Raw genomic sequence first — 19,671 nt, forward strand, 5'->3', positions numbered from 1 at the left:
CTGCGCTGCGCTCCGCTCCGCCCGTGTTGAGAGACGGGGAACATGGGAGAGCGGGCACGGGCTTGCACGTGGGGGGCGGGGGCAATGTCCGGCGTGCCTCCAACTTCCTGTCTCAGGTGCTCAGGTTTCTTTCGTTTTCTTTCGCCCGCACAGCATGCGGGATCTTAGCTCCCCGACCTGGGATCGGACCTGCGCTCCCTGCAGTGGAAGCTCGGAGTCCTAACCACTGAACCAACAGGGAATTCTCCCGGCTCATGTTTTAATGTCACAGACGGGAGAATGAATTTCTAACTTTCAAAACCCAGAGTCCCCCCAAAACAAAACAATCCCCCCCATTCACACATAAAGACCCAGAAACCAACCATAAACAGTGCACGATACCAGCCGTGACATACATAAATGCTAAGTTATGGTCCTTGTCTTCTGTGAAAGAGGACACTTTCCAGGTTTCCTTTAACAAGACTGATGACGACCCAGGAGCCAGGGAGCAGAACCAGGGCAGACACACATGCTCTGTGTGTTCACGCATCTGGTCCTCACAACACCCCACCACATAGGTATACCATCACCTCTACAGAGCAGAGAGGCACAGAGCAGTTATGGGACTTGCCCAGGTCCCTCAGCGGGAGGTCGAACCCCGGCCACCTGGCTCCTGAGTCCATGCTCCCGACCCAACCCGGGGCAGGGTCTTGTGTGGAGACCCCCAGCCACAGGGCTACATGGAAAAGCCGAAGCCAAGTCTGGACTCAGTGGAAGCGTGCTGTGATTGATTAGTCACGTCTGCCACGGGCACGGCACCATCCCTGCCACCATCTCCTTCTTCGCATCCAGGCACCTCCATCCAGTCCGCACTCAGGAGAACAGGCAGAGAGAGGCCCGCCAGGCCTCCTGAGCACAAAGCCTTCTCGGTGACATTTAGCTTGAAAGTCCCACCACAGCCCTGCTGAACCCAGATCAGCTAATGAGGGAAGCAACATCCCCCAGGGCCTCTGTCCAATTAGAGGAGCGAGAGGGCCTAGCACCTCCGGACGCCCCGCCCCGAGTGGGCCGTTTGCAGGTGTCCTCACTAATTAGCATGAGCTCAGCCTCTGCTGCAGTGACCTTTCCAATGCCAGGAGTCAGCCAGCGTCCCTGTTCCCTGGAGGAAACGCAGTCTGGCACCCACCCCTCCACCGGCCGCCACACCACCCTTCCAGGTCCTACACCCCAGGCTCCCCGGCAGGCACCCCACTCTCTGCCTCCCCGCGGGGGCCACGCCCAGGCTCCGGCTCCACCTCCACGAAGATGCCTCTGTCCTGGGAGCCACCAGGCCAGGCCAGCCCGAGCCGAAGCCCTTGTTCCTGTGATCCCAAAGGCCGAGTCCACTCCAACCCGCGGCTGGGGGCCACGGGCCGGCATCTTGCTTCTGTGGACAACTGGGGCAGAGCTGGCATCCATTCCCTGCCCACACGATGTTGGCAAACTAGGCTGGGCTCAGTCAGAACCGCCCGCTATGCTCCCCACCTGAGCGTCTGCGATCTCTGACTTGTCCTCGCTGAGCCTTGATTTTTGACACCCGTAGAAAAGGGGTGGGGGGGTGATGCTGCTTCTCCCACTAGGAGCCCAGGGAACGTCACGTGAGGTCTATTAACGTCTTGGGGCCTAATAGATGCTGCACAGCTGCGGGCAGTCTCCACCCGATGGTGAACGCCCCGTGAAGCACGGGGTGGGAATCAAACACGTGTTGACAAACCAAGGCCCGTGTTGCAAGGCACTCAATGCTCATCAGCTCGTGTGAGGGCTCGCTGGTTCCTTACAGCAGCCAAGACCCGCGCTTCACCCCACCCCCCATGCCAGCCCCTCGAAGCGGGCACTAGAATGATGATCCCCACTTACAGATGGGGACACTGAGACCCTGAGAGTTTGGTGACTGCCTGAGGTCACAGAGCTGGTAGGCGGCTGAGCCCTGGCAGCCCCTGCAGCAAAGCGGGGGCCCTACCTCCTTCTCACAGGCCCGGGAAGCTTCCTGGGAACCAGAATCACACACCCCATTAACCCTGGCGACAACCCCCCACGGCCACTGGTGCTGGCCGGGAAGACGAAGGCCCCAGGGGCAGGAGTGGGCTTGGGCTCCGCCTCTGTGGGGACCGCAGGAGCAAAGTCGAGGGTCCCCGCAGCTGTGCTCAGGGGGCGGAAACATGGCCTCTGATGGGCCGGGATGCAGGGGGGCGGGGGACGAGCAACGAGGATGAAACCCCATCCGTGCCTGAAGGGAGACCAGGGCGCCACCCGCCCACCCACACAGACACACACACACAGCTCCACACACACACCCTTGGTATGTACAGCAACAGTCAGAGAACGGCCATTCAACCCTCATGTGCACACACACGCTCAAAAGCATGAATGGTGACGCACAGCCAGACCCACACGGCTGCATCCCAGGGACACACACACCGCACTCCCAGCGGTGAGTGAGTCCGTCACCTGTAAGCCAGCAGCCATTTACTGAGGACCTACTGTGGGCCGGGCCCACGACAGGGACAAGCCCAAATCCCTCCCCGGAAAATCCTCGTCATCTGCTGAGGGGCGTGGCCAACACACGGTGATGATCCCAGGCCGTCTGCACAAGAGAAGGTAGAGAGAGGCCCCCCAAACCCCCTTCTCTAGTCTGACACTGTTCAGGCCGCGATGCCACGACGATTTCTCGAGCGCCACTCAAGTCCCCCCACCGCGTCCCTCTCTTTCTCCGTGCTCCGTAGGGAGTTGCTGCATCTGACACTCCTGTATCCCAAGAGGCCTGGGAGGGGCCACCGTCACACCCAGGGATGGTGGGTGAGAGAGGGAGACCCCTGGGTACTAGCTTCCAGCCCAGGGTCTCATGCTCTACCCCACAACACAGTGCGGGGATAGCTCAAAGGTAACTCCCAGGGTCAGGAGGGAGGGGTGCTGGGGCCCGGGAGAGTGCTGCCATCTTGACCTCCAGCCCACGCACGAGAGGGCCTGGGACCTGAAGGCCCTGGGGGGGTGGGCAAGCGATGGGCCATCTGTTCCCCACTCCTTCCCCAGCACGGGCCTTGATGCGCATCAGTACTTTCTCGATGGATGAATAAATCTACACTGAGCACTGCCTGCTTCTCTTTTAAAAGGTTCGCCACCCATCTCCTCCCTGCGCTTCCCCAACAGCCCAGGGGGACAGACAGGCTACGCGTTACCACCCCACTTTACAGATGGCAAAACTGAGGCCTGGAGAGGGGCTGTGCCTTGGTAAAGTCCACAGAGTTGCTTCCGGCCCAAGAATAATGACTACGGTATTTATACAAACGCTCTCTGTGGCCACTGTGAGGCTCAGGTGGGCCTTAGTAAACCTTGTTAGCTTCTGGCCTCTGCCTTCCAGAAAGGTCCAGGGTGGAACATCTCCAGCAAGTCAGGAGAAGTGGAGTGTCCTGAATTCACTGGCCCTGAATTCACGACAATGTGCTCACTTTGTTTGGGAAGCCGCGTGAAGTGGGGAAATCTGCTGGGGTCCGCAGCAGAGCTTCGACTGTCTTCACGCAGCTGGGTGACCCCGGGCAAGTCACAGAACCTCCCTGGGCCACTACGGAGTTGACAGAATGGGGGCAACCGCACCGACTGTATCAGGTGGCTCTGAGGAGCAGGTGTGCCAGGGCCCAGGAAGGGCCTGCAGTGAGGCTGGGGGCTTCCTGGGCCCCCGCCTGGGTTGCTCTAGTCCAGCCCAGCTGCATGAGATTCAAGAACATCAAGGATTTACCACGGGCAGGGCATCACAGCATCACCAGCACCTGCTCTCTGAATCCGCACAGCTCCCCTACTAAGCAGGAACTACAGGGAGTGCCATTGTAAGATGGGGAAACTGAGGAACAGAGCAGAGGCAGGATTCAGAGTCCTGCAGTCCCAACCAGAAAGAGTCAGGTCCTCATTCAGGGGACAGCCTGGGAGGGAAACTCACCATTTTTGTCCGCCCGGCGGAATATCTGCAGAGAAGAGAGGTCGAATCAGCGCTGGCCCGGAAGGGGCGGGCTTCTGACCACCGTCCCCAACCCCAGGTGGTCTGGGGAAGCTGGGCCCCCTTCTACCTCCCCGGGGAAGACACCCTGGCTGGGATCCAGGGGCGGGAGGGCGTTTCAGGCAGAGGTCCTCCCGCCGCCTGCGCGGAAGCGGCTGCCCACTCTCCCTTCTGTGCCGGCAGCCTGCCCACGGCCACGCTGACACACGCACACATGCGCGTGGACACACGCTCACACCCATCACGTGCTTGCGTGTGTGCTTCCAGAGCTGTGGGTCTCTGGGCTGCACGCCCTGTTGGACGCTCAAGTCGCACACTCAGAATTCCTATCCCACGGATGCAGCCACTGGCCTTATACATCCCCCCTCCAGGACCCCTCGGGAGCCTGGTTTCCTCCAGGGAGGTTGGGTTAAGTCTGAACAGAGGTGTCTGCTAAGGGAGCCTCGAGGCCTGATGACTAGATCAGCCAGGGCAGAACTGGATTATTTGGGGGGTGGGGGAGTGGGTAGGAGCAGGCTGCCAGCAGCTCAGAAATCTGGTGCAGATGCAAGGTTCCGCTGCCGGCTGCCGCGGGAAGGGGAAGGGGGGGAGGGGGGAACCCCAGCCCCTCCAGTCTCAGCTGAAACCAGATGACTCCTCCTCCTGGTGTTTTTGGGACCTAGTAAGCCTTGCTGATGGAAGGAGGAGAGGCAGGGCCCCCCTGGGTGACCATCACCCCTTCAAGGACAGAGCCCCCTAGGCCCCTCCCTCCAAGCAACGGGGCAGGCATCCATCAGCAAGCACCTGGGGCTGTGACAAACCAAAGCAGCAGCTCAGGAAGGCCTCTCAAACATCTCCCCTTCCTTTAGCTGAACCTGAGTCCTCGGCACGGGGCAGCAGCCACTGTGGCTGAGGCAGAGAAGGGAGCAGTTATCAGCACCCCACACGCCTGCTCCGCAAGGTTCCCGGAGGCAGGGGTCCCACCTTCAGGTGCCCGTGCCGGCCTGAGCGTTGAACAAGTGGCTGACACGACCACGTGATGTGGCCCCCATGCCTGCTCATCAGCCCATTTCACAGATGAGGAAATGGAGGCTCAGAGCCAGCTCATGGCCAGCATGCGAGGACTCCAGAGCCCACCTCCAGTCCTGTGAGAACCAGGAGAGGTCTGGACAGGTCTTCCCTGCAAGGGTGGCCCAGGACTCTCAGCTGTGCACGCTGCTGGGGCTTTGAGAGGGTTCAGCTGTGCAAGTGCGTGTCGGGCTGTGTGTGAGCCTGTTTCGGGGGGCACTGAGCCACAGGCACTCACAGCACACATCCCCCTTCCCTGCCCAGCCCTTTCCGTCCAGAGCCAGCCTTGGGCTCCAGGAGGAAGGGGGGGCTCCAGGAGGAAGGGGGGGCTCCAGGAGGAAGGGGAGAGCGGAAATCCACGCTCCCCCCACTCACAACGATGTGTGACACACACACACACACACACCCCTCCCAGAAACCCACGATGCACAAGAGAGGCACCCCTGCCCGCGGTCACCCACCACACAGGACACCCTCACTGGGACATGCACACCCCACTGCCATGCTGTCCCTTGGGGGGCAAAGCTCCCTCCACCTCCCCCCAGCACTCTACCGGGGACATCCATCCTGCAGAATCTCCCTCGTACGGTGGGGAGTGGGTGGGAGGGCGAGGTGGGGCCCCAGAGGGGATGGATGGGGGTGAGGTGAGGGAGGGAGGGTGGGGAATGACGGGGCTCAGAGTGGATAGGGGTCCCCAGAGGGGTCCAGGCTCAGGGAGGACGGGGGATGGCTCCGCCTCTGCTGACAGGAGACGGGAAGACAGAGGTGCGGAGGGGGCCTCACTTTTAAAGAGGTGGTGCCTGGGGGAAGGGTATTTAGGGTAGAGAATACAAGGGCTTAGGGTCTACAGCCAGGACAAGAAAGGTGGCCCCGGACCTAGGGGTTGTGCGTGTGTGCCTGTGTGTGCGTGTGTGTGTGTGTGTGTGTTGCGGGGAGGTGGTCTTAGAAAAGTAACGACTGGGGCAGGAATCGGGATGGAGAGGAGTAGGGGGCCGGAAGCGGCCAGAGGCTCCCGTCCCGGGAAGGGATGGGGGTAAAGGATGAAGTGTCGGGATGGGAAAAAGATGAGGGTTTGGCCAGAACAAAAGTAGGGGGGCGGTGGCCGGGTCGAGGGGCTCCAGGCTCCCGGCTCTGAGAACGTGTAGATCCCCAGAAGTGGAGGGAGGGGACGGGGAGGAAGGGGTCGTCCCGGTCCAGGGACGAGACAGGATTCGCATGGAGACCCGCCGGGAGGTAGAGGGGCAGGGGGCCGCGCTCTGGGACGCGGAGGGGCCGGTGCTGGTCCTGCTCCGGGCCGCCGAGGGGGAGGGGCAGGGGGATCCCTACCCAGGGAGAAGGGGGCCTCTCAGGTCCCGGCGGGGACGGAGGAGGGGGCTCGGGGTCCCGGCCGGCGCGTACTCACGTCCAGGATGACCGCGGTGCCCCCGCGCGGCGAGGCGGGGCCCGGGCTGGGGCCGGGGTCCGCTGCGGGGACTGCGGGGGCCAGCGGCGCCCGGGGCTCGCCCATCCTGGCGCCCACCCAGCGCAGCAGCCCGCCCAGCGCCCTGCCCTGCGGCGGCGGCTCCCGGAGCAGCCTGTGCGCGCCGGCCCTGCACAGGCGCGCCGCCCGCTCGCACATCGCGCCGCGCCCGCCGCCGCCACCGCCCGGAAGCCCGCCGACCCCCGCCCGGCCCGCGGACCGCCCCCGCGCGACCCCCTCCCCGGCGCCGCCCGTGCGCCCCGCCCTCCTGCCCTCCCTCCCTCTGCCCCCGCGGCCGCGCGGGGACTGGCCGGCGCTCGGGGACGGGAGTGGGGGAGGGGCCGCACCGCCCGGACCCCGAGCCACGTGCCCCGTGGCCACAGCCCCCACCCCCCGCGGCCTGGCGCGGCGGCTGGACGCTACCCAACAGGCGCGGGGTCCTGGGGGTCTGGCTGCGGGGGTGCGTCCCTGGGGGCTGCCCCCCCCTTCGGAAGGTGCCCCGCCCCGCCTTGGCACCGCCGCAGGGGCCGGAGCGCGGTGTCCGGCGAGCCCGGAGCGCCCTCTGCCGGCTCCGGCTCCGGGTATCAGCGCCCACGCACGGGGGGTCTCCCCCACCACTCCGCTGGTACTCACTCTTCCCTTCCTCCAGGTGCACGCCCGGTGAGCCCTCACCCGCCTGTTAAACAACGCCCAGAACCAGTCTTCACTCCGGAACACCCTCTTCCCCTCACTCCCCGCATCCATCCACCCACCGACCCAAAGAATTAAACGAGCACCTGCTAGGTGCTAGGCCTGCTGCTGGCACTGGCTTCCAAGGACAGGGAAAACAGACGAGTTCCTTGGCCACCTTGAGCTTACATCCAAGTGGGCGGAGCCAGATACTGGAATGATTCCACGGATAAATGAACAATTAAAACTGAACTGTTATGAAGAGGTGGCACCTTGGGCCATGAGAGGGGAATTTGCCTATAGGCCATGGAGGGGTATGTGTCAGAAGAGGCTTCTTCCTACAGGAAATGATCCTTATGCTCTGAGAGTGGAAGGAAGAGGAGTTAAAGACAGGAGGGGAAAGTGCCCTCTGCTAGAGACTATCCTGTGCAAAGGCCCTGTGGCAGGTGGAGAACATGAAGGACCGACTGAAAGGAGACAGTGTGGCTGGAGGGAGAGTGGGAGAGGCTGGGACTAGACTGGAGGGGTGGGCAGAGCAGGAATGCCTCCCCAGCACCCATTCCTCAAACACAGCTGCTGTCTCCTCTGCTCCCACTCAGCTGCCCTTCCTCCTGGGGCACCGTCCATGGACTCCCAACCCCCCAGCCCAAGGACGTTCTCCCACCAGGCCCTGTGCTTCTCCCCCCGCCCCCACTCCCCAGCTCCCAGAGCAGGTCCTGGGCACCTGGCACCCTCCCCAAGCACAGAGTCCTCAGACACAGGAGTGCAGGCAGGCGCTGGTTTTATTTGGGACCCGGTTCTGGGAAGAGCAGGGCCTGGGGTCCTCCTGGCTCGGTGCTCAGCTGGCCCCGGTGACCCCAGCTCACACCGGCAGCTCTCACCCCCAGTTACAGCTCTGGGCCTCCCCTGTCCTGTGGTCACTCTTTCCACCCTGGTCTGAGTCCTGGCAGCCTGGGTTTCTCACTCTTCATCTGAGAGGGCCGTTGCATGGGCTCGTGGCCGCTCCTGTCTCCTGCCAGGAGAGGCCCCCATCCATCACTGGGGCATCTTGGGATGGGCTCTGCGTCCAGCAGGGCCGTGGTGCTCTCCCCTCCTCTTTAGGGCCTGGGTGCAAGGATGCCAGGCCAGGTGCTAGGGCGGCTTCCTGGCCTCCTTCCTCAGCAGGGAGCTGGCCACAGCCAGGGCCCCGCCCTGCACAAACCTCACGAAGTTGTCCCCGGCCAGTGGCCCCACGGCGTACAGGCCCTCCCGGTGGACGCTCTGGTAAGTGAAGGGGTCCACGTCAATGGGGTTCCTCTTGGCGCTCAGTGGCTGGTTGGGGTCCGTGGCGAGGTCAGCGCCTGCGCCCGGGAGGAAGGACAGATCGGGGTGGGAGCCAATGAGGGCCAGCACCAGGGCGATGCCGAAGACCTTCTGGAGGCCCCGGGGGTCCCGGAACACGGCCTGGCGGTCCTCCCTGAGGAGCAGCAGCTGGTGCGCGGGGAGGCTTCGGTAGCCCTCGTAGGGGCTGGGCGACAGGATGGACTGCTCCCGCATCATCTGGTGCACCTTGTGGTACTCCGGGTACAGCATCTTGGGCAGCTGGTTGAACACCAGGCCGGGGTCGTCCACGGACCGGCGGAAGGCGTGGATCACAGGGATGTTGTAGTGGCGGGCGTAGAGGACCGCGTCGGCCGCCGACAGTCCCGCCCCGATGATGAGGACGGGGTCCGAGGACGGGGACACGGTGCCTGCCCGCGTGGCTGCCTCCAGGGCCGACAGATCACGATGCACGAAGGGCAGGGCCTCCCCGGGGATGCCCAGCCGGGCTGGGCTGTCAGACGTGCCAGTGGCCAAGACCACGTTGCGGGCGCATAGGGAGAAGGGCTGCTGGCTCTGGTCCGCGGTGGTCACGAAGCCGTTCACCTGGAAGAGGGGGCTGGGGTCCCGGGCGCCGGGGCTGCTGGGCTCGGGTGTCCCCCACTCCACGGCCGTGACCACGGCGCCAGACACAAAATTATGGCTCAGGCCCTTCTTGATCACGTAGTCCCTATAGTAGTGGGCGATGTCCCCGGCCGTGGCCCGGCTGTTGCGAAGACCTCTGCGGGGAAGGACGAGGGAGGGTGAGTGTCACAGAGCGGACTGCGGGGGAGATGGACAGGCTGGAGTCAGGCCCTGGAGCTGGACGGTGGCTGCACCACCCAGACGTGTAGGACTTGGTTAAGTGGTTTAACCTCTGGGAGCCTGTCTCCTCTTCTGTAAAATGGAGCTGATAAGGGTGCCTCATTAGGGTGGGGTTCAGAGTGTGGCCTCCGGTGCCAGACAGCCTGGGTTCAAATCCTGGCTCTGCCACCAGTGAGCTCGGGGCCTGGAACCCTCTGCCTGGGCTCCTCCTTTGCAAAATGAGGATGACCGTGGTGACAGCACCCGTTCCCTGCCATTGTTGAGAGGCTTAGATAATACGAATGAAGAATTTAGAATAGAACACGACAGGTAGTAAGTGACATGAGGTCAGCCACTACTATTTCCTCAAATGACTAAATAATATTTTACATAAATGTGGTAGGATTCCGTTTTTATAAAGTTCAGAAACAGACAAAACTAATCTACAGAGTTAGAGGTCAAGCGAGTGGCTACCTCTTAGGAAGTGGGTGGTGACCGGGAGGGGTCTGAGGGGGCTGCTGGGGATGGGGGGGAATCTGTTTGTTGAGTCTGGGCGGCTGAAGCGCAGGTGTATCCACTTTGAGAAATTTCACCCGCCTGTAGGCATGTGAACTGTGTCGTTCTCTGTATGTCCCTGTATTTCAGTAAATAAGCTGGTTAAAGCGTAACCCATATAAAGCACTTAGCATAGTTCTCAGCCCACACAGTAGCAGCAGAGACTATTATTATTATGATATTACTACTACTGTTGTTGTTGTTACTTCTATTGCTATTATTGCAATCCTTTCTGGGGCCGTGACTAGGGCCAGCATTGCCAGTGGGTGACACACAGACTTTTTTTTTTTTTTTGCGGTACGCGGGCCTCTCACTGCCGTGGCCTCTCCCGTCGCGGAGCACAGGCTCCAGAAGCGCAGGCTCAGCGGCCATGGCTCACGGGCCCAGCCGCTCCGCGGCACGTGGGATCCTCCCGGACCGGGGCACGAACCCACGTCCCCTGCATCGGCAGGCAGACTCTCAACCATTGCACCACCAGGGAAGCCCGACGCACAGACTTTGACATCATCTCAGCTCCTCCCTGTAGCTACCTGGGTGACCTTAGGTGAGTTACTTTTCCTGACTTGTGGACACTTTGTTACGGATTAACTCACTGGAAGGGAATCCTCTTTGACAGGCAGGCCTTCAATACAACTCCTGTTTGCAGTGAGAGCTCAGAGCACATCCCCTAAGGCTGCTCCAACCAACCCAACTGTCAGTCTGCTCCTGAAACTGCAAGTCTGGAATCCATGCCTGTGGGCTGGTCATTTCCCCTCCTCTATTTTAGTAAAAATTGTTTCGAAGGACTGTCCTGAGAAGATGTGGCATCCGGGGTTCTTTATGATAGTGGCACACTGGAAAGAATAAAAGCTGCATGACCGGGAAGTGGTTTAGGAACCGTGGCAGCACCATGAGGACGGGAGTGCATCTGTTGTGGCCTTTGGCTCCAACATCTAAGCACAAGGCTGGGTATGGAGGAATTACTCAGTGAAGAGGCTCACCGTCTCTTGGGAGTATAAGTGGCCATGTGAAAGGATGGTTGCAAACACTGTGTAATGGCCATGTGAAATCCTCACGACATAATGTTACATTTTAAGAGTCCGATAGAAAAGGGCATGTCCACAAGTTAAATTTACGTTCCCATCTGTCTGTTAACACATCGCTACACCAGCCTGGATGTCTTCCTATCAAATTTTCAGGGACAAAAAGTCTTTGTGTCCAAGGGACAGTGAGCCCCAGAGGGGTGGAAACGGAGCTGCCAGAGAGGCCGACCGCCTCCTCGGTGGGGACAACAGGCCCCCTGTCACAGCCCCGAGGGCGGCGGAAACGTACGAGGGCGAGCGGGGGCTAGAATTTATCTATTCAGTGATTCTGCTGTCTCTCTGGGGGTGGAGAGAAGTGTGCAGTGTGGTCTTTATGGAGCAGGAAACCGGATGGGAAGAGAACCCCCCCGAGATGCGGCGGTGCCAGGTAGGCATCAGTTGTTTTCCTTTTCTCAGTTTTCAGTTTTCTATAGTATGGTTATGTTTCTAATGCAGAAATATTTTTTTAAAAAAGTGCATTCTATTAGCTGACCTAGACAAAAAGAGACTGTTCCAGGCCGGGCTCAGAATCGTGGGAGGCCAGAGGGCTGGGAGCCTGGGCTGGAGGCTCCGGGGCAGGGCGTAGGGGGCAGAGGCCAGCTGTCACCCTCTCCTTAGGTCGTGCAGCAGGCGCACTGGACAGGGAGTCCTAGGTGACCGCAGCTCTGCTCTTCACTCCCCGCGTGGTCCTGGGAAAGTCCTTTCCCCAGCCGAACCTCAGCTTCCCCCGCTGGAGTAAGAGGAAGGGCGGGCTAGATGAGCCCCGAAACCCTTTGGCTCCCAGTTCAATGTCGGGTCGGGCCCAGGTCTTCCCTGCCCATCTGGGGCTTTCCAGGGCGGCCTCACCTTCGCTTCCTGCACATCCAGTCCTTGACCTGCAGGTCCGGGAGCCCCATCCAATCGCCTTGGCTCAGGGTCACCATGGAGCCTTCAATGGACTGGGAGGAAAGGAGACCAAAGTCCAGGCTTCTGCTGGCCCCCAGTCCACTGAGGGCTGGAGGGCAGGCTGAGGGGTGGGGGGAGGGGGAGGTGAATAGGGAAAGGTGGGCAATGGAAGCGTCCTAACCCGAGTTAGGGAGGAGGAGGGACCCTCCCCCTCCCCTCCCCCTCCCCTCCCCTCCCCCTCCCCTCCCCTCCCCTCCCCTCCCCCTCCCCCAGACTTCATGTAGATTTGGCTCAAGTCCCCTCACCCCTTCTGGGCCCCACTCACATGCCAGGCGCCCCCTGGCAGGTTCCGGCCCAGGACCAGGTGGGGGATGGCTCGCTCCTTCTGGTGCTTCCAGGTGAGGACAGACTCCACGTTGCCCCCAAAGTCTGTGTCTGGGCGCAGGAGGGCATCAAACAGCAGGGCCACAGGGCTTTGGCACCGGCCTTCAAGGCCTTCGGACAGGTAATCCAGGTCCTGGGCGGGGGGACACAAGTCAGAGGGCCCACTGGAGGAAGGCCACCTGGTCCTGCCTTTCCACCCTAGTACCAGGGTGTCAGATAAGCTTGGGAAATGCTGCCTCTCAAAAGGAGATAGTGCACATCAGCAAATTAAAGGCTCTGACAAGTCCTGCAGCTGTCACTTACCCGTTTAATTTTGCCAAACCCAGTGTCTCTCAGATTTACTGGAGCAGGGACATTTTTCTCTGTATATTATACCGAGGGATGGCTGTCCTGTACAACAGTGGTCCCCAATATTTTTGGCACCAGGGACTGGTTTCATGGAAGAGTATTTTTCCACAGACGAGGGTGGGGCGGAGGGGGATGGTTTAGGCGGTAATGTGAGCGACGGGGAGCGATGGGGAGAGGCAGATGAAGCTTCTCTTCGCTTGCCTGCCGCTCACCTCCTGCTGTGTGGCCCAGGTTGGGTGTGGGGGGGGGTCCCCCGCGGGGGGCAACCCCTGCTGTAGAAGGCAGTCTGGAAAAAGCCTATCTAGACCCCATGCCAACTTACTTCCTCACCCACCAGCTTGATGCTGGGAGGGGCCCAGGAGGATGGATGCTGCCTGAAGTGGGGGGCAGACACTGAGTGGCCTCCTGGAAGGCGAGGGGCGTGGAGGGGAGGGTGGTGAGCCCTCCTGAGCAGGGGCTGGTGGACCTGCAATATCTAGGGCAGGGGTTCTCAGCTGGGGCACAACTGGCCTTGGGGCTGGATAATTCTTTGTGGTGGGGCCTGTCCTGTGTATCGTAGGATGTTTAACAGCATCCCTGGCCTCGACCCTCTACGCCTGTGGTGTCACCACTCTGGTCGTGACAACCGAAACTGTCTCCAGGTGGCCAAGTGTCCCCGGGGGGTGGGGGGGCGGAAATCATCCCTGGGTTTAGAAGCACTGGTCTAGGGGAGCTGAGACAAGCTGATGTGGGATTTGTAAGTCTTCAAAGACAGCTGTGCTTCCTCTTCCCCAGTTTCTGTGGCTGATTTCGTGGGCTCTCGCACGTTTGGTCTTATGTCTCGTGAATGCATCCTTTTCATTTGTGCCCGGGAGAGTTTCCCCGCAATGAGGGTGTCCCTCCCACCCGGAGCTCAAGCCCACCTGGTCCACGATGGAGACCCCCGGCGCCTCGGTGAGCTTCCTCTGCAGCAAGGGGTGTGGGTGGATGGCATCTGGCTTCACATAGGGGTTGTAACCCGAGAGCAGGTAGGACAGGCAGATGCCAGAGGGACCATTGCCTGGGGAGAGAGGGCGGGGTCAGAGGGCAGCGCTTTTGAGCACAAGAGACCACCACCACTGAGGGCTTTGGTCTCCATCTGCCTCGTTCATTGATTTGCTCTTCAGGCATAAAAATAAAAATAGAACATTTATTAGCACTATACCACTTGAACAACAATAAAGTTGTGGAAATAACCGCTGACAGTTACTGAGTGCTTACTGTGTGTTAAGCGATTTTAATAACAACAAAATAATAAGAAACTGACTGCCGTGGCTGCTGTACCAGGTCCCTCCATAGCCCCGAGCGCACTGAGCCAGACACATGCTACTTTTCCTCCTTTTCTACTTGAGGAAGCTGGGGCACAGAGAGGTTAACTGACTTGCCTGTGGTCACACAGCGGCATGACTGAGATCCTGAGATTACTGAGAACTGACAGTGGGGTCAGGTCGGTCAGAGGGATGTGTAAAATATTACAGCACAGATGGCTACGTGCTCTGGGGGTGGGCTCGGGGGCCAAGGGTGCTCAGGGTGGGCGCTAAGCCACCTGTGGGGCCGCCTGCCCCCAGGTCTGGATGAACCACACTGCTTATCAGAGGCACTTTTTGGGCAATTAACCTCATGACATCACTCCTATTCTTCTCTGTCTTTCCCCCGTCTTAAGTTGTGCTGTTCTCAGTCTTAACTCACATGTCGACAGCTGTTCAGACGAACCCTATGAAATCGTCGATGCGCAACTGTTTTTAACTTACAAAAATGGTCATTTCATGTGGTTCGACCTGGTGTTCGCCCGGAGGGAGGGGCCCTCTGTCCCCCATTTGTTCAGACCTGACGGCAGGACAACATGCTTCGGCTGCGTCCCCGTCACACAGGCACGCAGGCACAGGGAAAGTACAGGACGGGCACAGGCACAGAACCAGTCCCCCGACCCCCTGCCGCGCCCTTACTGCGCAACCCCTGCAGAGCACCCTGCTCTTGCCTCGAGCGTTCTTGGGAGGGTTACTCAGATGATGTTTTATAAATTGCTGAGCACAGCACTGGGCACAGAGTGACCGCTCCAGGGCCTGCTCGCTCCTGACCTCTAACCCTTGGGGCTCAGGGCAGCCCCTCCCCCACCCTGGGCGGCACTCACCGATGATGACGACCGGGAGGGGCTCTGAGCTGCGGGCACCAAGGTGGTCCTTCCATCCGTTGCTCATGGCTGCGGCTCTCGGGGGGGCTTGGGGCTGGCAGCAACCTGGGGGCACAGGGGAGGAGGGGGCCCTCGGTGAGCCGGGGTGTCATGCACTCACTTCCCAGCTGCAGGGTGACCTCCTGTGGCACTCAGGATCAAGTCCAAGGTCCTCCCTGAGTCTTATCAGGATGACACTCCCCTCTCACACCTGCTATACTCTAAACAGGTCCAATTATGCAGGGCTCTCTCCCCCAGCCTGGTCACCTCGTCTCTCTGAGCCTCACTCCACACTCCCCATCTCATCAGGGGCAGTAACTGTCCTCGAAGCTTATTCAGCTTCCATGAGGTCCCCCTCTGCCCAACCGTGGGCAAGCCCTGCCCAGCACTTCTGTGACGGCCACAGCCCTCACCCCACAATCCGGCCCTCGGGTCTTCGGTGGACTTGGCCCTGGAGAGGCACTTCTGAACTGGCGACCTCTCTGGGTCTCAGTTTCCTCATCTGTAAAATGGGAATAATAATCGTCTCTACCCCATGGGGTTGTTGGAGGCGGGGGGGGGGGGGCAGAGGTACTGTACGTGAAGCAACTGCCTCTAGAAAACGGGCCACCGGGAAGAGACCAGAGCTCACTGTCTCCTCCAGAGGCTGGGCTAGAACAGGTGGACATGCAGAAACCACGGAAGCCTGAGCCCCTTGGTTTGGGGAGAAATGCGTGCAAACCTGCTTGTCTCTGGAGCACCAGCGTCCCCTGCTGGCCACAAGCCCAAATCACTCAGAGAGACCCAAACCCCGTTCTTAGGGCTGCAGGTGCCTGAGGAGAGTCCAGACCCACCTTCTCCACATCCCCCTAGACGAGCTAACGGGGGCCCTGGCATCACCCACTGTCCAGCACCCCTGCTGTCCTGACCACCACAGGGCAACATGCACACGAGCATGTGAGGAGCAGGCAGGCACTTAGCACTTTCTATGTCCCAGGTATTTGACATGTTTTTTCTCATGTCCTCCTCACACTGACCCTATGCAGAAAGCACTGTCGGTGCTATTATCCCACTTACAGATGGGTAAACTGGGGCTCGGAGAAGTCGCACAAGTTGCTCAGTATCACGCAGCCGACTTTTAAATTCAGGGCTAATGGTGCCGAGGCTTTGCCTGAATGCACCGTGCACGCTGCTTGGCCTGTCCCCAGGGAGACATGGGGCTGGTAGCAAGTAAAAGGGTGAATGGGGGGGCACAGGGCCCAGACCACCCAGAGCAGCCAGGGATGGGGGCCCGGCATCGCTGGCCTTCAGGATTCTTCCAGAAAAGGCTGACATCTGGGTTTTTAATGTGAATTCTCTGATTTGGAAAAGTGGGCAACTGATTCACAATTTTTGAAAATCTTGAACAGGCTGGTGAAACACAACCGAGGCCAGCGTACGACCTCTGATGTGTGCAGAGTGACAGCAACACCAGCGTCCACCGCTGGGGAGGTAGGTCCCGGGCAGAGGGACGAGGGACAGCCGCCCAGACAGGCTGGTGGGAGTCACTCCCACAGCACTTTGCAGTTTGCGAGGAGAGGAGCTTCCACCTGAGCCGTAGCATCTGGGACTCTCGGGCACCCTGAGAGGTGGGCGGCGTCACCGCCATCTGGCAGGTGAGGAAAGGGAAGCTCAGAGGGTGAAGGGTGTCTCCAGTGTCACACAGGGGGATGTGACATTTAAGGACTCCCTCCCCAGTGCCCTCAGGTCCCCTGAGAATGGCCTTCCTCACCTCAGCTGGGGCCTGGGCTGGGACAGCCTCCTCATCCCGTCTTGGTGAGCCCCTTGTTCCCCATCAGGGACCACGTGGCTCTCTCCACGCCTGGTTCCCTGCAGGGGCCCAGGCTGTCTGCCTGGGAAGAGGATTCTGGGGTGACACCACTGCCACTGCCAACAACGATACAGAATGACCAACGTTTCCATACTTCCATGGAGTTAGCCGGGTGACAGGCGTGCTTGAAACACTTGACGCGCATTAACTAACTTAATCCGTATTTAACTGCGTTGTTATAAGGACTCTCGCAATCACTCTCGTGTTACAGACGGGGAAACTGAGGCCCAGCGAGCTTCTCACAGCCCCATATGGTTTGCGAGGAGTTTGCCCCAGCTCGCGCAGGCCGAGCTGGGTTTTAGCCCGGGATGGCCTGTTCCAGAGTCTTCTCTGTGCCCCCCGAGCTGGAGTGACAGTGTGACAGTGTGTGACAGAGGCCCCTCCTACCCGGCTGAGTGTAGCACACGTATCCATCCCTGCCCACCCTGCTGCTCTGTCCCAGCGCTGGTGTCGGGGGAGGGAGGCCAGGTGGCCAATGCTCGCAGCTGGGAGGGCACAGTTTCTCACTAACCACTGGCCGCTGGGTGTGCCTGGTGGCCCTGGGGAGGAGGGCTGTGCTTCCCAGAACTCTTCGTCCTGGTTCCTTCAAACAGCCCCAGGGCCCTGCACTGCACGTCCTCACTGTCCCCAGGAATAGCAGCAACGGGACGCAGGTGATATCCTTGCAAGACGCTCCTTCTGCATCGGCTCCTTTAATCCTCATGGAGCCCACTTTACAGACCGGAAAACTGAGGCTCAGGGAGGTGAGGCCATGCCCCCCTGGTCACAGAGCCAGTGGGTCATGAAACTAGCTTGTTCACTGAGGGCTCAGACCACCTAGACACCCCATAGCCCCCCACAATGGGTGTCAACCTGTTCCCCGCGCCCATGGAGTGCCCACCCCGGGCCAAGTCCTTTACCTGAAGCTTCAGTAAAGGACTGAGGATCCCAGTCCCTTTGAATCCTCCCAGCGCCAGTAAGGAGGGTACTTGCAGAAGCCCCCGTTTACAGATGAGGAATCAGAACTGACTGCCCCCTTTTCACGCTTCCCGGAGGCAAAGGGGCCCCATTTACCACCAGAGCTTTTGGACTCCAAGTCCAGTGCTCGCTGCCAGAAGCTTCTGGATGCCACACACATGAGGTCACCACCCAGAGGCTGACCTGAGAGGTTACTTCCTGTGCAGCGATACAGCCCCAAGTCCCAAGACAAAGCTCTCAAAACCTCGGAAGAACGCATGCTGCCAACTTTCATTTGAAAGTTTAACTTCCCATTTCTGCTATGCTTTTTAGTTTTGTGGAGTTGGAACGGTCAGTTTTTAATGCGAACGTTCTGTTGAAGTTCCTCTGGTTGGAGATGGCAAATGTCCACCGAAAAAAGTTAACATTGAAAACTCATTCAAGTTCACAAGAGAAAAGAAGCCTAAAAGAACTGGGAATAACTGCACCTTCCGAGGTGCAATTATTTTCTCTTTCTTTCTTTGCAGTTTGCAGCATTGGAACTTCCAGGGTTATCACAGCCTGAAACCGCTCTCAGACTCGGGGCGCCTGTGTGGCTACATTTACTGGGCGCCTGTCGTGGCTTTTTGCTCATTTCACTTTAATGACACCCCCACCCCCCACCCCCGCCCCGTGGGTTTTCTTATCCCCGTTGCCCAGAGGGAAAAACGGGTCAGGAGGGAGCAGGTGTCTTTCCCAGGACTGTTGGAGACCACGCCCCCGAGCCCAAATCCTGCCCCTTGATACCTGTCAGAGGCGGGGTGAGTGCCCTCTGAGGAAAACAGCAGGACAACAGTGCCACCAAGAAAGGGGCGGGGGGGGGGCGCTGAGGACGCGCTGCCAGTCCCCAGGGTGACGCCTCAACCCCAGCGTGCGCCCCGTGGCACCGCCTCCCCCCGGAGCCTCCCCCATCTGGAGCCCCAAGAGCTCCGAGGCTCCCCAGACCCTCTGGGGCCTCTCATTCTGGGCACCCCAACCCTCCTGGGAGAAGCCAGGTCCCCGGGACCCTGTGGCGGGAGCTGAGGGCAGGTGCCTGGGACCTCTGTCCCCTGCAAGCAGGAGAGGCGGGGTCCCGGAGGGCAGCACCCAGCCTGCCTCTGTGACCCAGTGGCCTCGGGGCGCCGGGCACCCTGCCCGGGCTGGCCACACCTCTCTTTCCTGCCCAGAGCAGCATCGCGCGGGCTGGGGCGCACTCCAAGCGGGCAGGGCAGCTGTCAGCTGAGGGTGCCAGGCACCTGGAGATGGGCATGGCCAGGAGGGGCGAGGGAGGACCCTGGGGTGGGGGCGATCATGCTGGTCCGGGGAGCCTGTGTGGCTCCAGGGCCCCGTGGCCACCCCTGCCTGGGAGGGACTAGCTTCTCCCACCTCCCCCGCATGCCTCGCCTGGGCCACTCACCTGACGGGCAGGAGTCGAGGACACTCGTGAGCCTGGCCTGGTCAGGCACTAGGAGAACCAGGGCTCACGATGCCGACCGAGGGAGCAGGACACCCATTACCCCGTGGGGATCCAAGAGGCTATGAGTGGCCGGGAAGCGAGGGTATTTCACGAGTTGGGAGGAGGCGGGCGGTGGGCGGGGCCAGGAAATCACTTTCATAAGCGTGAGTCAGCAGGGGCCCCTGCATGAATGAATTTGCGCACTTGAGGGAGGGCGGTCACGTTGCCAGCTCCGGGGGTGGGGTGGGGGACGGCCTTAAAGGGCCCCTACCCGGGGCGGGGGTGGGGGTGGGGGTGGTGGTGTCCCTGGTGGGGTGGGGCCCGGTGGTGGCCAGGCTGAGCCAACCTGGCCTTTCCCGTTAGGGAGGCGGAGACAGTCCTGCCCAACGTACAGTCAAGGCGGCCCCTTTAAGTGGAGGAAGAAGTCCTGGTGCCCTCATTCTATCTGGTTCTACGTGATGTCTTCCCGCTCCTCCCCTCCCTCTCCCTCCCCACAATAAAAAGCCCTCTGGCACCAGCCAGAGCAGGCTGGGAGCCCAGCTGTCACTTCCTGGGCAGGCTGCTTCAGTTTCCTCATCTGAGAATGGGGCTGAGTAATAACTCTCCCTCCTGGGTGGTCGTGGCGTTTCAGGGATGTCATTCTTGGTGACCGTGCCTAAAACATGGTT

General features: G+C 60.4%; 2 protein-coding genes across 14 annotated transcripts in view; both read right to left on the reverse strand.

The window, feature by feature from the left end:
• NECAB2 (N-terminal EF-hand calcium binding protein 2) overlaps window positions 1-6,671 on the reverse strand; it is a gene marked incomplete at both ends in the record, with an annotated part of 37,953 nt that extends 31,282 nt beyond the window's left edge. The window contains 2 exons of the mRNA XM_082862475.1: window positions 3,950-3,974; window positions 6,456-6,671. Of these exons, the coding sequence (XP_082718601.1) occupies window positions 3,950-3,974; window positions 6,456-6,671 (241 nt within the window). The remainder of the gene's footprint in view (window positions 1-3,949; window positions 3,975-6,455) is intronic.
• Window positions 6,672-7,952: 1,281 nt separating this feature from the next.
• Window positions 7,953-19,079, reverse strand: OSGIN1 (oxidative stress induced growth inhibitor 1). 13 transcript variants are annotated; one of them, XM_082862053.1, is made up of 8 exons: window positions 18,965-19,079; window positions 16,495-16,615; window positions 15,158-15,246; window positions 14,706-14,810; window positions 13,459-13,595; window positions 12,150-12,341; window positions 11,786-11,877; window positions 7,953-9,261 (listed from the first exon to the last, which is right to left on the reverse strand). In XM_082862053.1, exons 4-8 carry the CDS (start codon window positions 14,770-14,772, stop codon window positions 8,313-8,315), a joined length of 1,437 nt encoding a protein of 478 aa, XP_082718179.1. In that variant the 5' UTR covers window positions 14,773-14,810; window positions 15,158-15,246; window positions 16,495-16,615; window positions 18,965-19,079; the 3' UTR covers window positions 7,953-8,312. The 13 variants fall into 13 exon arrangements, with proteins under 13 accessions (XP_082718179.1, XP_082718173.1, XP_082718168.1 ...); XM_082862047.1 differs by having other exon boundaries at window positions 16,495-17,321; XM_082862042.1 differs by having other exon boundaries at window positions 16,495-17,352.
• Between the last annotated feature and the right edge of the window lie 592 nt (window positions 19,080-19,671).

The sequence above is a fragment of the Leucopleurus acutus genome (genome assembly GCF_964270905.1).
Source record: "Leucopleurus acutus genome assembly, chromosome: 20".
In the NCBI taxonomy this organism is placed as follows: domain Eukaryota; kingdom Metazoa; phylum Chordata; class Mammalia; order Artiodactyla; family Delphinidae; genus Leucopleurus; species Leucopleurus acutus.

Excerpts from the sequence above, each read along its gene's own strand:
- OSGIN1 (XM_082862045.1), bottom strand. The coding sequence starts at position 14,772 with ATGAGCAACGGATGGAAGGACCACCTTGGTGCCCGCAGCTCAGAGCCC. Across the intron at positions 13,596-14,705 it reads CCTCCCGGTCGTCATCATCG|GCAATGGTCCCTCTGGCATC; the intron begins GTGAGTGCCGCC and ends CTCTCTCCCCAG. Across the intron at positions 12,342-13,458 it reads GGGTCTCCATCGTGGACCAG|GACCTGGATTACCTGTCCGA; the intron begins GTGGGCTTGAGC and ends CCCCCCGCCCAG.